The sequence below is a fragment of the Leopardus geoffroyi genome, chromosome D1 (genome assembly GCF_018350155.1).
Source record: "Leopardus geoffroyi isolate Oge1 chromosome D1, O.geoffroyi_Oge1_pat1.0, whole genome shotgun sequence".
Lineage (NCBI taxonomy): Eukaryota > Metazoa > Chordata > Mammalia > Carnivora > Felidae > Leopardus > Leopardus geoffroyi.
In genome coordinates, this window is record NC_059329.1 from 39,848,869 (window position 1) to 39,865,619 (window position 16,751).

A 16,751-nucleotide genomic window follows, 5' to 3' on the forward strand; every position below is an offset into this window, starting at 1 on the left:
TATTTTACCAGGTTTTTTGTTTCATTAGTTCTTCTTTTTGATTTTTCTGTAATTTCAGAGCCTCTTTATGTCTCATTTCTGCTTTTCTTTTTCTTTCTGCTGCCCGCCGTGCCAGAGCATTCAAATCAGGTTCCTAAAAATATATATTACTTAAAATCTTATGTTAAACAAGATTAACATGCCAAACAAATAATATGGGTGGTTCGCCAGCCAGGGCAAAAATCACAAAGGTGTTCAAATGACTGAGGTTGAGGAAACACTGCACTTAAAGCACAAAGTTAACGGTGGCATAAATAAAACTACAAAAATCAGATGTCACAATCCTAAGGCTATTACTAAAAACAGACTAATCTCAGGGATCAAGGACCACATATCATTGTCACATACTTCAAGGATGTTTATTTTCTTCACTAATTGTTTGATATCAAAGACCTTCCTTCTTTGGAACCAGGTTGGTTATTTTGTGCAACTGTATCTGGGACCACAATCTAGTATTTTCCAACCATAAATCACAATAAACAACACATGGCTTGGGAATAGTCTTAAATACTACGTTCTACTTTGTCTTTCTGAAAGTCATCAAAGAACTGTTACTGTTTGTGAATGAAATCCAAGTGTATACATATTCCACTATACATGTTCTAGAGGTATGAAGAATCATAAATGGGAAATCTGCATTCAACCCAATGAAATCTGTCCAAAATGCTTGCAACAAACAACTTCTGATTCAGAAGGTTATTTTATTTACCCAGATAAATAAGTACTGGAAGAGAATACTTCCAATTTAAACACCATATGTTAAAGACAGATTTTACTTTCCTAATAAGTGATTCTTATTAGGAAATGCATCTAGCAGGATTATTAAATTATACTAATATATAAAAAATTGAGGCAGATCTGCTGGGGCAGCCCCAGCATGGAGCACCCCAGGAACCCCAGCCTGCTCCAGTTCAGTCTTCGTGACAGGGCGGCCCTGCAGTACAGCGCATCAGGCCCCTGGGCTATGACCACACCAGCTCCAGCTGGCCAGCAATAGCTGCTGGGCACATTCAGTCTACTCTGGGGACATTCCTACAGAAGGCCACTCCCTCAAGACCAGGAGAGGGAATTGTTCCACCTAATTCCCAGAAACAAACACAGAAAGTCAGACAAAAGAAGGAGATGGAGAAATATGTTCTAAATAAAAGGAACAAGGCAAAAGCACAGAAAGAAAAAAAAAAAAAACAACTAAACAAAATGGAGACAGGCAATATAGCTGGTAAAGGGTTCAAAGTAATGGTGAGGAGGAAGCTCACCAAATTTAAGAGTAGATAAATTCAGTGAGAACTTAAAAAAGAGATAGAAAATATAAAAAAGAACCAACCACAGGGCACCTGGGTGTCTCAGTTGGTGAAGATGATTTCGGTTCAGGTCATGATCTCACAGTTTGGGAGTTTAAGCCCTGTGCATGTCTCCTTGCTGACAGCGCAGAGCCTGATTAGGATTCTGTCTCTCCCTCTCTCTGCCCTTCTCCTGCACTCATGCTCTCTCTCTAAAAATAAATAAATAAACTTAAAAAGAAAAAGAAAAATACACTAGAGGGAATCAACAGCAAATTAAAGGATGCAGAAGAATGAATCAGTTGGCTGGAAAAAAGGGTAGCGGAAAGCACCCAAGCTAAACAGCAAAAATAAAAACGAATAATAATAAAAATAATGAGGATAGGTTAAGGGACCCAAGATACCTTCAAGCATAATAGCATTCACATTACAGGGGTCCCAGAGGAGAATAAAGGGGAACAGAAAAACACATTTGAACAAACAATAGCTGAAAACTTTCCTAACCTAGGGAGGTAAATAGACTTCCAGGTCCAGGAGGCACACAGAGGACCTAACAACATGAAACCAAGGAGGCTCACACCAAGATACACAATTAAAACATCAACAATTAAATCATCACCTTGAAACCAGTCTTACAAGAAATGGTAGAGAGATTTCTTTAAGTGGAAAAGAAAAAGCCATAACTAGAAGCAAGAAAACTATGAAAGGAAAAAATTCCACTGGTTGATCACTTATAAAGCTAGTATGAAGGTTACGGGATAAAAGTAATAAAATCAATTATATCTACAATAATTAGTTAAGGGACACATGAAATAAAACAATGTAAAATATTATACCACACATAAAATGTAAAAGGGGGAGTACAAATTTAGTGTTTTTAGAATGTCTGAACTTAAGCAACCATCAACTTAATATAGACTGCTATATATACAGAATACTATATATGAACCTCATAACCAAAACCCAAAAACCTATAATAGACACACAAAATAGAAACAAATCCAAGCATAACACTAAAGAAAGTCATCAAAACACAAAGAGAGCAAGAGAGGAAGAAAGGAACACAGGAAAAACTACAAAAAACAACCAGAAAATAACAAAATGGCAGTAAGTACATACCTGCCAATAATTATTTTAAATGTAAATGAACTAAATGTTCCAATCAAAAAGACATGGGGTGCTGGGGTGCCTGGCTCAGTCAGTTGAGCATCTGACTTTGGCTCAGGTCATGACCTCAAAACTTATGGGTCGGAGCCCCTCTGTGATGACAGCTCAGAGCCTGGAGCCTGCTTCAGATTGTCTCCCTTTCTCTGCCCCTCCCCCGCTCACGCTCTCTCAAAATAAATAAACATAATAAAAAAAAAGACATGGGGTGAATGGATAAAAACTATGACCCATTTACATGCTGCCTACAAGAGACCCACTTCAGATCTAAAGACCCATACAGACTGAAAGTTAAGGCTGGAAGAAGATATTCTATACAAATGGAAGAAAAAGGGAAAAAAAGCCAGGTAACAATACTTTTATCAGACAAACAGACTTTAAAACAAAGACTATACCAAGAAACAAAGAAAGGCATTACATAATGAAAAGAGGCTATAACAACTGTAAATATACATGCACCCAACATAGGAACATATAAATATATAAAGTAAATATTAACAGCCACTTACATACACAGATAGATCATCCAGACAGATGGACTTAAAATATAGAGAGAAAACATTCTATCTAAAAAAAAACCAAAAAACAAAAAACAATGCAGAATACACATTCTTTTCAAGTTCATATGGAACATCCACCAGGATAGATCACATGTTAGGCCACAAAACATGTCTCATTAAATTTAAGAAGTGAAATCATATCAAGCACCTTTCTGACCACAACAGTATGGAACTAGAAATCAATTACAAGAAAAAAACTGGGGGTAAGAAAAAAAAAAAACAAAAAAAAAACAACCACACTAAAGATAAACAACAGATGGGTCAATGAAAAAGTCAAAGAGGAAATAAAAAAATAGAGAAAAATGAAAATGGAAACACAAATTCTCTGAGATGCAGCAAAAGCAGTTCTAAGACGGAAGTTAAAAGCAATACAGGCCTCTCTCAAGAAACAAGAAAAATATCAAATAAACAACCAATCTTATACCTAAAGGAACTAAAAAACAAGAAGCAGCAAAGCCAAATGTTAGTAAAAATAAGGACATAGACGGGGCACCTGGGTGGCTCAGTCAGTTGGGCATCCGACTTCGGCTCAGGTCATGATCTCACCGTCCGTGAGTTCGAGCCCCACGTCGGGCTCTGTGCTGACAGCTCAGAGCCTGGAGCCTGTTTCAGATTCTGTGTCTCCCTCTCTCTGACCCTCCCCCGTTCATGCTCTGTCTCTCTCTGTCTCAAAAATAAATAAATGTTAAAAAAAAAAAAAAAAATTAAAAAAAAATAAGGACATAGAGATCAGAGTGGAAATAAATGAAATAGAGATTTAAAAAAAAGATCAATGAAACTAAGCTGGTTCTTTGAAAAGATAAATAGAATTGAGAAACATTTAGCCAGACTCATCAAGAAAAAAGAAAGAGCATTTAAGTAAATAAAATCTGAAAGACAACTTACACCACAGAAAAACAAAGAATTAGAAAAGACTACTATGAAAAATTATACACCAACAAAATGGACAACTTAGAAAAAATTGGATAAATTCCCAGAAACAATCTTCCAAGACTGAATCAGGAAGAAAGCGAAAACATGAGCAGACTGATTACTAACATTAAAGTTGAATTAATAATAAAAAAAAAACTCCCCCAAAATAGAAGTCCAGGACTAGATGGCTTCTGGTGAATTTTTACCAAACATTTAAAAAAGAATTAATACTTACCATTCTCAAACTATGCCATAAAATAGAAGAGGGAGGAATGCTTCCAAATGCATTCTATAAGGCCAGCATAACCCTGTACCACAACCAGATAGAAACTACAGGAAAAGAAAAATCATAGGCCAAAATCCCTCATCAACACAGATGCAAAAATCCTCAACAAAATATTAGCAAATTGAATTCAACAATATATTAAAAGAATTATTTACCATGATCAAATAGGACTTATACCAGGAATGAAGGATGTTCAAAAAGTACAACTCAATTACTATAATACAGCACATTAACAAAATGAAGAATAAAGACCATATGATCAATTTCAACAGATGTAGGAAAAGCATTTGACAAAATTCAACATCTATTCATGACAAAAACTCTCAACAAAATGGGTTCACAGGGAACATATCTCAACATAACAAAAGGCGATTTATGAGAAACCCACAATTAACATCATATTCCATGGTGAAAAGTTGAAAGCTCTTCCTCTAAGATCAGAAACAAGGATGGCTACTCTATTATTCAACACAGTACTGGAATTCCTAGCCACAGAAATCACACAAGAGATAAAAGGCATCCAAACTGGAAAGGAACAGGTAAACTGTCAGTATTTGCAGATGACATGATTTTACACATAGAAAACCCTAAAGACTCCACCAAAAAACTATTAAAATAAATGAATTCAGTAAAGCTGCAGGATACACAATTAATATACACAATTCTGTTGCATTTCTATACCTTAATAACAAAGTAGGACAAAAAGAAATTAGGAAAACAATCCCATTTACAATTATATCACAAAGAATAAAATACCCAGGAATAAATGTAACCAAGGCGTGAAGAGAATTATACTCTGAAAATTATAAAACACCAATGAAAGAAACTGAAAATGACACAAATAAATGGAAAGGTATACAATGTTCAAGAACTGGAAAAATTAATATTGTTAAAATGTCCAAACTACCCAAAGCAATCTACAGAGTCAATGCAATCCCTATCAAAATACCAACAATATTTTCCACAGAACTAGAACAAATAATTCTAAAATTTGTACAGAATCACAAAGACTCCAAATAGCCAAAGCAATCTTAAGAAAGAAGAAGGAACCTGGAGGCATCACACTTGCTGATTTCAAACTGTATTACAAAACTATAGTAATCAATACAGTATGGTAGTGACACACACACACACAGATCAATGGAACAGAAGACAGAACACAGAAATAAACCCATGTTTATATGTCAATTCATCTGTGACAAAGTAAACAAGAATATACAATGGAGAAAAGACAGTCTCTTCAATAGTGTTGGAAATTGGACTGCCACATGCAAAAGATTAAAACGGGACCACTTTCTTGCACCAGATACAAAAATTAACCCCAAATGGATTAAAGACCTAAATGTAAGACCTGAAACCATTAAATTCCTAAAAGAAAACATAAGTAGTAATCTCTTGGAAATCCGCCTCAGCATTATTTTGCTGGATATGTTTCCTTAGGCAAGGAAAACAAAAGCGAAAATAAGCAACTGGACTACATCAAACTAAAAAGCTTTTTCACAGTGAAGGAAACCATCAAAAAATGAAAAGGTAATCTACTGAATGGGAGAAGATACCGATAAATGATATATCAGATAAGGCATTCATCTCAACTACATAAGGTACTCATACAACGCAAAACAACAAAAATCAAATAATCCAATTTAAGAATATGCAGAGGACTTAGACAGTTTTCCAAAGAAGACACATGGCTGGCCAACAGACACAAGAAAAGATGCTCCACATCACTAATTAAAGAAATGCAAATCAAAAGCACAATGAGGTATCACGTCACACCTGTCAGAATGGCGAGTATCAAAAAGAAACAACAAGTGTTGGTGAGGATATAAGAGAAAAGAGAATCCTTGCGCACTGTTGGTGGAAACGTAAATTGGTGCAGTCACTGTGGAAACAGTAGGGAGGTTCTTCAAAAAATTAAAAATAAAAAATACCAGTAATTCTACTGCTGGGTATTTACCCAAAGAAAATGAAAACACCAATTTGAAAAGATATATGTACCCCTATGTTTACTGCAGACTTATTATAATAGCCAAGATACAGAAGTAGCCTAAGTGTCCACTGACAGATAAGTGGATAAAGAAACTATAGTGTATGTATATATACAATGGAATATCAGTCATAAAAAAAAAAAAAAAAAAAAAGAGATCTTGCCATTTCCAACAGCATGGAAAGCCTACGGGTAATGTGCTAAGTAAAAGAATTCAGACAGAGAAAGACAAATACCTTATGATTTCACTTGTATGTGAAATCTAAAAAAACAAAACAAATGAACAAACAAAAAAATAAGAAACCAACTAATCAATATAGAGAACAAACTGGTGGTTGCCAGAGGTGAGTGGGTGGGGGATGGGTGAAATAGGTGAAGGGGATTAAGAGGTGCAAACTTGTCACTATAGAATAAGTCATAGGAATGAAAAAATACATCATAGAGAATATAATCAACACTACCGCGATAACTCTGTAGGTGACAGACGGTAACTACCCTTATCAGGGTGAGCACTGCATAAGGTAATTGTTGAACCACAATGTTGTACTCCTGAAACTAATAAAATATTGTATGTCAACCACTTTAAATAAAGAAAAAAAAAAAGACTGTAGAAAACATAAGTTTAGGCTGCCCCAAATAAATTCTATACGTGCAAACATTCATACCAGACAACACTGAATAACTGTAACTTACTTCTAACCACTACTACTACTAGACAGGCGGTCAGTAAGTGTTCACTTACATTTTCTTTGGCTTGTTGGTGTCCCTCTCCCATATTTCTTAAACTTGCCAAATACAGTTTTTCCAAGGTCTTTATTTTCTGAGTTTGTGATTCTTTCCATTCTGTCCTTAGTTCCTCTGCCAAACGGGCTAATTGCTGATTTCTCCTGTGTTTTATATCTTCTCTTATCTGAAAGGCGATATCCCTTTCTTGTTCTCGAACCTAAAGAATGCATATTTAACAGATTATATGAAAAGAGGCTTACTTCAAGTTTTCTGAAAAGCCACTTGGAAATAGGAACTTAAATGAATTCTCCTCAGGTATATCAATTTTCCTGAATATCCATATATTAGGTAAGGCCTACGGAAAGCAGAAAATCCAAGTGATGTAAGAAGTTAAACCCTCAAGACTACTTCTAAAGTTCTAAATCATTAGCTACTATCTTCTCCTCTCCAATCTAAGCACTAACAGGATTACCATGGTCATTTTAATAACCTATAAGAGGTTAAAAAGGTAAGGATGATCAACAAAATTTCCAGCCCAGGTGAATACAGACAGAGCTGGATGAGAAGTCCATGTTTGTGGTACATCATCCCCAATTCTAGACAGAATGGCACCTACAACACGCTTCACAAGGACTTAAATATCTTACTCTGAGAAGACCTCTAGAAAAGAATAATCTACAACTTCTTAATCAGTCTGTTGCAGCAGCTAATAATCTTTCCAATAAGTCTTCAAAGCCATTCTAATCTTCCTACTCGAATCCTCATCAATAACACATAATTTAAAAAATGTTTAAAGAACGATTTTCAAATAATTATCAAGTCAAATAATCCCTAACCTCAAACTCTTCTTCATCTGTTTACTATTTCAGCCTATTTTTCAAATTTTCCAAAACTAGTTAATACACAAGAACCAGGGCTCTTGTACAGCCAGAAAAGGGCTTTATTTTTTAAAATGTTTTTAATGTTTATTCATTTTTGAGAGAGAGATGGAGACAGAGCACAAGCAGGGGAGGGGCAGAGAAAAAGGGAGACACAGAATCCGAAGCAGGCTCCAGGCTCTGACCTGTCAACAGAGTCCAACACGGGGCTCAAACCCACAAACTGTGAGATCATGACCTGAGCCAAAATCAGATGCTCAATTGACTGAGCCACCCAGGCGCCCCAGAAAAGGGCTTTAAATGCAACATTTAAAACTCTCTACTATAAACCCGTTAATAATTTGGGGAAGACAAAGAATTTGAAACATTGTTCTAAATGAATCTTACCTGCAGCAGTCTTAGTTTTCGTCTTCTTTCATAATCTTCCTTTAAAACGTAAGCTTCCTCATTAGGACTCAATCTCAGCTTGCCAGCATTCCCTACCTTTCTTTTCATTTCTGGGCACTTTAGAGATTCTGAATTTAAAAAAAGAAAAGAAAAAAAAATGTCTATTAAAATAGGGTAGCAAAGATTAGAACAATTTTTAAAATGTATTTAACAGTTCATATTTAAAGGACTATATACATATGAAAAAAAAATTCAGATAGACTAAGTCGATTTATATTTACAAGTAGCATTTACTTGGAAACGTTTTCCCCCATTACAGCAGTGTGTTCATCTAGAGTATCTGGAACCTGACTTCTGATCAAGATTTCCAGAGTTTACCTAGCTTAAATGTAAAAAAAGCACAAAGACTTAAAAAAATGTGTTAGCATAAATGTTTTCACAATTACAATGTTACACTCGAGAACGCTGATAACTTGTTCATAACCAGCAAGACTGCTGTAATTGTAAAAGGCTCCTGCTCCCTACATTCAACTCTCAGTCTGCTGTGTATAAGTTGATCGCCAAGTGTCACTGTATCATATGGAATCACATCAACCTTCAACAATTCTTTAATAATTACTATGGTGTGATTTTTTAAAAAATCAACAACCATTTAAAAAATTTCTGAGCATAATTCTGTTGTTTGGATGAGTCAGGTGTTTAGGTTCTCAGATCTACTCTTCTAATGCCGTTGACCAGGTGTTGTCACTCTCCACCCTAGGTTATAACATGGATACTCAGAGCTTTCGGAAGTTAGCTTATGACCCACTTCTTCATGAGACTCTATCGATTTTTGCCTTACCCACCCACCACCCCATTCCTGACTTGCTCACCTATGATGAATATTACCTTTACACTCACATGGGGACCAATCTAATGTTGTCTTGGTATTACCTTCCTCTATTTTTCATCTATTACAGTGTGCCCTTTCTAGCTAGATTCCTAACAACTGAAGGACAGAGGTTATCGTTTTATTTTAATATTCAAACTAATTTAACAAATAACTACCAGGCAGTATTGCACATGCTATGGATGGATATTGTTTTGGGCTAGGAGGATTTAAAGTTATCTAATAGGACTCTGAGTCCAAAAAGAAATAACGGCTTGCATTTGAAAATCTTTTCTAGGGGCGCCTGGGTGGCGCAGTCGGTTAAGCGTCCGACTTCAGCCAGGTCACGATCTCGCGGTCCGTGAGTTCGAGCCCCGCGTCGGGCTCTGGGCTGATGGCTCAGAGCCTGGAGCCTGTTTCCGATTCTGTGTCTCCCTCTCTCTCTGCCCGTCCCCGTTCATGCTCTGTCTCTCTCTGTCCCAAAAATAAATAAACGTTGAAAAATTAAAAAAAAAAAAAAAAAAAAATCTTTTCCAATGCATCCCATTTATCTGATATTCACAGGGCCTTGATAACAGTAGGTGAAGTGCTGTCTCCCTCATTTTTTTTTTTTGCAAGTGGGGGAGGGGCAGAGAGAGAGAGGGTGAGAGAATCCCAAGCAGGCTCTGCGATGTCAGTGCAGAGCCTGATGCAGGGGTCTTGATCTCACACGATCATGACCTGAGCTAAAATCAAGAGTCGGCCCCTTAAATGTTTGTTTATTTTTGAGAGAGATGGAGAGAGTCAGAGACACAGAGTGCAAGTGGGGGAGGGGCAGAGACAGAGGGAGACACAGAATCTGAAGCAGGCTTCAGGCTGAGTTGTCAGCACAGAGCCCAATGCGGGGTTCGAACTCATGAACCGTGAGATCATGACCTGAGCGGGAATCAGAGGTGTAACCGACTGAGGCACCCCAAGAGTCCACCGCTTAAAGATACTTAACCAACTAAGCCACCCAGGCGACCCTGTCTTCCTCATTTGACAAATGAAGAATCAAAAAGCTTTTTGGGTTAAAGGACTTGACCTAAGCAACAGGATCTGTTGGCAGATACAAAGGAAGAATCTGGTTTCCTTATTCCATATGGCTCCTAACTTTCTGACATGCTAAAACATTGTGGAATGAGGAAATTTTGGCTTAAACCAGTATTTTTTGTGAGTGGGGACTGATGAACAAGGAAGTACTAAACAAAGAAAAAATGAGCAAGATTAAATTCAGTCCTCACAATTTTTCTGAAGGTCTCTGAAAATTCATATACAAACCTGATAAATCTCACAATGTATCAAGGGAAAAAAGACAAAAAAGAGAACACACTACAAAATTCCATTTATATGAAACTCAAAAACAAGCAAGACCAATCTATGATTAGAGAGGTTAAAATAGGGGTCATCTTTCTGTAGGTTAATGACTAGGATGGGACACAAAGGAGCCTGCAAGGGTGCTAGAAATGATCTGTATTTTTATCTGTATAATGATGACACAGGTGTATACATATGTAAAAATTCCTCACATGTTACATTTGGATGGTTATACTTCATTCTAAGTTAAACCTCAAAAGATGGGGGGGGGGGGTGACACTATTTTTTCAGATTGCTTTGAGTATTTCTCATCTTATTTGCTTCAGGAGCATAGGAAAACATAGGTTACTTTTACCTCCTTAGATGTGATAGAGTGACTTTTCTCTTGCATATAATTTTCTTAATTTTTTAACTTATTTGTAAGTAATTTCAGACTTAGAATTCCCATATACTGTACTCTTTCCCCAGCTCCTCTAAGTGGCAATCACAGCACAACGACCAAAACCAAGAAATTAACATTCGCACGATACTTTTAACGAATCTACAGACCTTATTCAAATTTTGTCAAGTACTCCACTAATGTCCATTTTCTGAACCAGGACCCAATTCAAGGACAACCCATTGCTTTCAACAGTTGTAGATCTCTAGATCCTCCAAGAAGCAGAGGACAAGACAGGATTAAACCCACAAAGATTTTGTTAGGAGATGCCTGTGTGAGGTAAAATGGGAGGGAGCCAGTAAAAGCTGGGAGCATTTCAGACAGACTTCATGCAAATCTGACAATTAATGGAGAGAGGGAAATTTGGGCAGATGACCGCCATGCAGCCTAAAGAGACTGATTCAGTAAGACCTCTGAGGAGTTCTTAAGCGAAAGTCCCCGTGTCTCAGGAATAGGCCTGCCTTAATGTCCATGCCATGTTCAGTCACTGGCCAGAAGCAGCCATGCAAATGGATACAGAATACAGGAGCTGAAGGTCTGTGAACTACATTTTCACCACTGCTGAAATCGTAATGCCCCCTTTGACTCCTCTAATCTGGAACAGTTCCTCAGTCTGTGCCTTTCTTTTCAACCTCTTGATTTTTTTTTTTTTTAAACTGCTGGTCAGTTATTTTGTAGAACGTCCCTCGATATGGATTTACTTAATCTTTCCTTGTAGTTGCACTAAGAGTATGCATTTTTGGCAAGAACACCGCAGAAGTGATGATGCGACCTTTCTCAGTGTATTAAATTGTGTTAACATGTCTTACTGCCAGCTGCTGATGTTAATTTTGATCACTTGGTTGGGTGGTGTCTACCAGGTCTCTCCACTTCTCCTTTGTTAAGTATCTGGTGGAGAGACAGTTGAGGCTATATATGTAAGTATCATGTTCCTTACTATACGTTTGCTCCTGAGTAACCACTGATGGCTGTTTGAAACATTAACTGTGGCGTTTGCCAAAAAGCATTTTCTATTTCCATTCTTCCTCCTACACTTACCAATCGCAATCCTACTGTACGGAAGTTTCCCCTGCTCCTTCTCTTATTCATTAAATCATTTATTCCTATCAATATGGATTTTTAAATTCTGCGTATTAATACCATCCAATAACAGAGATGATACTAATTTATCTTTTAAGAATTTGTCCCGAGGATTAAATGGCACATACTGTAGTCACAAAATACTAGCCCTAGAAGATTTGCGTTCAAGACTCATCATGGCCATTTACTGCAGGAAGACACTGGCCAAGTCACTTACGTTACTTTGGTCTCGTTTTCTTAAAGTATACTGGAAATCACAGCATCTACCCCAAAAGGTTGTTCTGATGATTACGTGACTTAATGAATGTGAAACTGCCAATACTGTTTTAGTATTAAAGACTCAAACGTTCCCCCACTATTTTAAAAGCTCAGCTTGCGGCCGGACTTACTACCTGAGAAATTAAAGGTGAGAGACACCAAAACAGAGCACGCTGTCTGCAAGAAACAATTCCAGGCAGTGCTCTTAAACGGGTACAAGGTTTCAGGCCAAGTCCGCGGTTGACACGCGGGAAGGGAGGGCAGGACGCACCGAAAAGCGTTTCGTTTACAGCAGCAACCGCGGAGGCCTTCCCGGCTGCCCCCGATTCGCAAGCCCAAAGACCTCGCGCGACAGCACCCCGGGAGGGGGCGCAAGGCCACATGCGCCTAAGGTCCGGGAGCAGCCTCTCGCAGCAAGCAGCGGGTCTGCGTCCGGACGCTCCTCCAGTCCCCCCACTCCTCACCGCCGCCAGCCCGACCCCAGGCAGGGCCCGGGGCCTTCAAGGCATCCCCTTCCGGGGAGCACACCTCGAGTTTCGGGGCTTAAGGAGTTCAGCACGGCCGGGCCGCGGGAAGCAGGAGCGTCCGTCACTCACCCGTGAACCAGAAACCCGGGGTCAGGAATCACAGCTCAGACAGAAAAGGCCCCGGCGCCAGGGGCCCACCAGCTTCCCAACAGCCGTTTGTGCGCCTGCGGGGCAGCCATCGCCGACCTCCCGTCACTTCCGTCATTCAAACAGCCCGCCAATGGCTGGGCCAAGCCGCGGGAATCGGCCTAGTCCCGCCTCCCCCTAGGACAGCCGGGACTGCCGCGCCGGAAAAGCCCGCGCACGCGCACGCGCACGCGCCCGCGTCGTACCCTACGCATCGGCCCATTATTCCTCATACCTGCTGCGGATTTGAAGTTTGCTACCTTTCTCTCAATGCGCTCATGTTATAGATCAGGAGGCAGAGGTCCAGAAAGGGGAAAATATTTGCCCAGAGAGTTGAGGGGACTTTAGTTTTAAGCCCTGTTATGAAGATGGCTTGGGATATATATCCTTTTGTGCACTGCCTACACAATTCATTCGGTACATTATGCTGCAGTGTCTCACAGCGTTCCTTCAAGGCCTCCAGTTTGTACAACGCTGAACCGTATCATGACACTCTGTGCCTCCAAAGGTCCGATACATGTAGAACATGTTACAAATTTACTCACTATAAATAACCTGTAATCAGAAAAGGGATGCGTCCAGGTTCGTATTTATTGAGCAACTATTATGTGCCAGGTACAGTGTGGTAGGTGCAGGGGAGACCAGGGTAAACGGATTATGGCCCCTCTCCTAGATTTTGTAGCCTGCAGTTAAAACACGAAAAATCAAACAATTAGAAAATGGAGAGTGGGGAAGAGGGAAGTTGCTGCCATGATCAGATTCAGCATCATTGTGCAGAAGAGGCCAAAGGGACTGAAGGCTGAAAACTATCAATTCAGCATACTACTACAGGAAGTGATGATCATAATGAGAATGGAGAGAAATGAGTAGATTTAAGAAGCAAACGAGGCCAAACATCAGAAATTGGTGGTTACCTGGTTATGGAAAGCAAAGGGAGGGAGAAATCAACCATGATGCCTAAGTTCTATGTATGTTTGGCAACACACAGTGAGTGGATAAGGATAACATCCTGCTAGAACTCAGGAAAAGAAGCAGATTTGAGGGGGAATCAATGAGTTCAGTTTTGAATATTTTGAATTTGAGCTTTTTATGGGATATCTAGACAAAGGAATGAATTGTAGAAATATTTCAGAGGCAAAATTAGTAGTACTGACAAAGGACTATGGGTGAGGTTGGGGGGAAAGTTGAGAGTGAAATTAATCTCATAGGTGGTGCCACCAATCAAGGGAGAAATCAGAAGTGGGAGTCAGTTAAAGTGGGCAAGGAGATGAGCTCAGCTCTGGACGCATTGAACTTTACTTGCCTGTGGAACATTTAGTGATGGGCAGTAGTGGATGACTACAGAGGTAGATAGCCCACAGAGCTGGGCTAGCATATAGACTTGGGGTTCATTTCCATATGAGTGACAACCAGAGCAGAGTGATAACCAGAGGATGAGATCACTTGGCAAGGGTTTGCAGAGTGAGAAGAACAATGAACTAAGGACCAAACTCTGAGGAACATCAAAACTTAAAGGGAGTTAGAGAAACAAACTGTCCAAGGACACAAAGAATAAATAGTGTGATCCCACCTCAGCTTTGCAAATAAGGAAGCTAAGTGAAGGGGAAATTCAGTGACTTGGCCAAAAGCACATGTGCGTGGAGGGTGAAACCAGGACTAGAATTCATGTCCTTATCCTAAATACTAGAATTTTTCCTCCCTTTCCATTTCCTGTCATAGTTATCTTGATGAATAATTGCTTCATTCTAAACATATTCTTCGGGGCGCCTGGGTGGCGCAGTCGGTTAGGCGTCTGACTTCAGCCAGGTCACGATCTTGCGGTCTGTGAGTTCGAGCCCCGCATCGGGCTCTGGGCTGATGGCTCAGAGCCTGGAGCCTGTTTCTGATTCTGTGTCTCCCTCTCTCTCTGCCCCTCCCCCGTTCATGCTCTGTCTCTCTCTGTCCCAAAAATAAATAAAAACGTTGAAAAAAAATTAAAAAAAAAATAAACATATTCTTCAACATCCTCAACATAGACTCAGAGATACCCTCTTACACCCAACAAAAGATGTGCCCATTATTTCATGCTGTTGGGTAGGTTTAGTGCCCGCCATGTTTTTCAAAAGTACTCTGTACATTTCCCATCATAGCACTTACCAGTTCTTATTGAAATGAGCTGTCAATAGGCCTCTCTATTGATTAGACTCTGAGTTCCTCAAGAACCAGTAGTGCATTTTGTTCAGTTGCTGGCCACATACATCTTCTTAAATGCTTGCTGAGTGAATTATATGCTTCACTTCCCCAACCTGCATCCTGGGCAGAAATTCTGCAATCGGAGATTTTAAATTAAGGCTTGTTCTGTTTTCAATAGAAGGCAGTTAGGAATCAAAGAAAGCCCAGTGGGCTTAGAGTCAGAGCATCTGGTTTAGCATTACAACTCTGAGACTTTCTAACTGTAGGACACGAAGCCAATGAGCCCTAGTTTCTGTTTTGGTTCTGTGTTGTTGCCAGCCAAACCACCCTAGAATGCCCACAATGGCTCACTCTTTATGGCTGGCAGTTGACTCTGGCTGTCAGTGGAAGGCTCAGCTGGATCTGGTGAATGGTATGACTCTTTGTGGCCATTCTTTGTGGGCTGACTTCTTACTAGCAGAGTTTAAAAGGGAGCATCGTAAGTGTGAGTATTCCCAGAGAAAGAAAGTGGAGCGTGCAGGGCCTTTTAAAGACAAAACTGATAAGTAGTTATTGCAAGTTCAGCCGTATTTTATTAAATATCATAGGGCAAGCCCAGATTCAAGAGAAGTGAACCCTGTCTCTCAATGGAGAGAGTGATAAAGAATTAATGCCATTCATCACCATTTTTTTTTTAAGTAATACTCGGCGTGCCCTCTTTGTAGGCTGGTTGTGAGACTCAAAAGGCAGGAATCATGAGAGCATCTTGCACACTCCAAAGAGGTATCCCCATGTTACGTAATATAACAGCTATTTTACATTTTGTCTAGCAACTTTCTCTCCTCCTCTGGTATGTATCCACCCCTCCAGGCCACAGGGGGAGACAAGTGACCCAGATTGGGCAAATTACAGTCCTCTCTGCCCCTTGCCACTGGGATTGATGAAAGGATGAGTACATGACCTAAATCAGGCCGATCAGAATCTTTCACAGGAATTTTTCTTACTGGAGCCAGAAGGGATGAATTTTTTCCTCTCTGGGCTAATCTTAGAATATGAAACTGGATGGGGCGCCTGGGTGGCTCAGTCGATTAAGCGTCCAACTTCGGCTCAGGTCACGATCTCACGGTTTGTGAGTTCAAGCCCTGTGTTGGGCTCTGTGCTGACAGCTCAGAGCCGGGAGCCTGCTTCCGATTCTGTCTCTGTCTCTCTGCCCCTTCCCTACTCGCTCTCTGTCTCTCGGTCTCTCTCTCAAATATAAAAAATAAAACATAAAAAAATTAAAAAACAAAAATAATATGACACTGGAGCTTCTCCAGCAAGGTTCCTAACATGCGGTAGCTGAAAGAATGAGACTGACATTCATCTCAAACACAGAGAATCCTGAATGTTCAAGTCCCTGGACACAGTTCATTCTCTAGTTTACTGATAGGAGCTATTAAATCCACCCCCTTTTATGCAAATTGAAAGAGCCTGTAGATTTGTTATTTATTTATTTATTTATTTATTTATTTATTTATAGTTTATTTCTTTTTGAAAGAGAGCGAACGAGCGGGGGAGGGGCAGACAGAGGGAGACAGAATCCAAAGTAGTGTCCAAGCTCTGAGCTGTCCATGCAGAGGCTGATGCCCGAACCCCCGAGCTGTGAGATCATGACCTGAGCTGAAGTTGGGCACTTAACTGACTGAGCCACCCAGGTGCCCCTGTAGATTTACATTTAAGTTCTTGTGGACAAACAACATCTGGGCATC

The 16,751-nt window shown here is 39.7% G+C and overlaps 1 protein-coding gene across 5 annotated transcripts in view; it reads right to left on the reverse strand.

Moving 5' to 3' along the window:
• Positions 1–12,933, reverse strand: part of CEP295 (centrosomal protein 295) — a 56,823-nt gene extending 43,890 nt beyond the window's left edge. For 2 of the 5 annotated variants that reach the window (XM_045483620.1, XM_045483624.1), the window contains exons 1-3: positions 8,220–8,347; positions 6,971–7,171; positions 9–133 (exon numbers count right to left, since the gene is read on the reverse strand). In XM_045483620.1, coding sequence (XP_045339576.1) covers positions 9–133; positions 6,971–7,171; positions 8,220–8,327 — 434 coding nt within the window. In that variant the 5' untranslated portion in view covers positions 8,328–8,347. Of the gene's footprint in view, positions 1–8; positions 134–4,190; positions 4,286–6,970; positions 7,172–8,219; positions 8,348–12,727 lie in introns of those variants that run through there. The other 3 variants (XM_045483621.1, XM_045483622.1, XM_045483623.1) reach the window with 3 other exon arrangements.
• Positions 12,934–16,751: the final 3,818 nt, after the last annotated feature.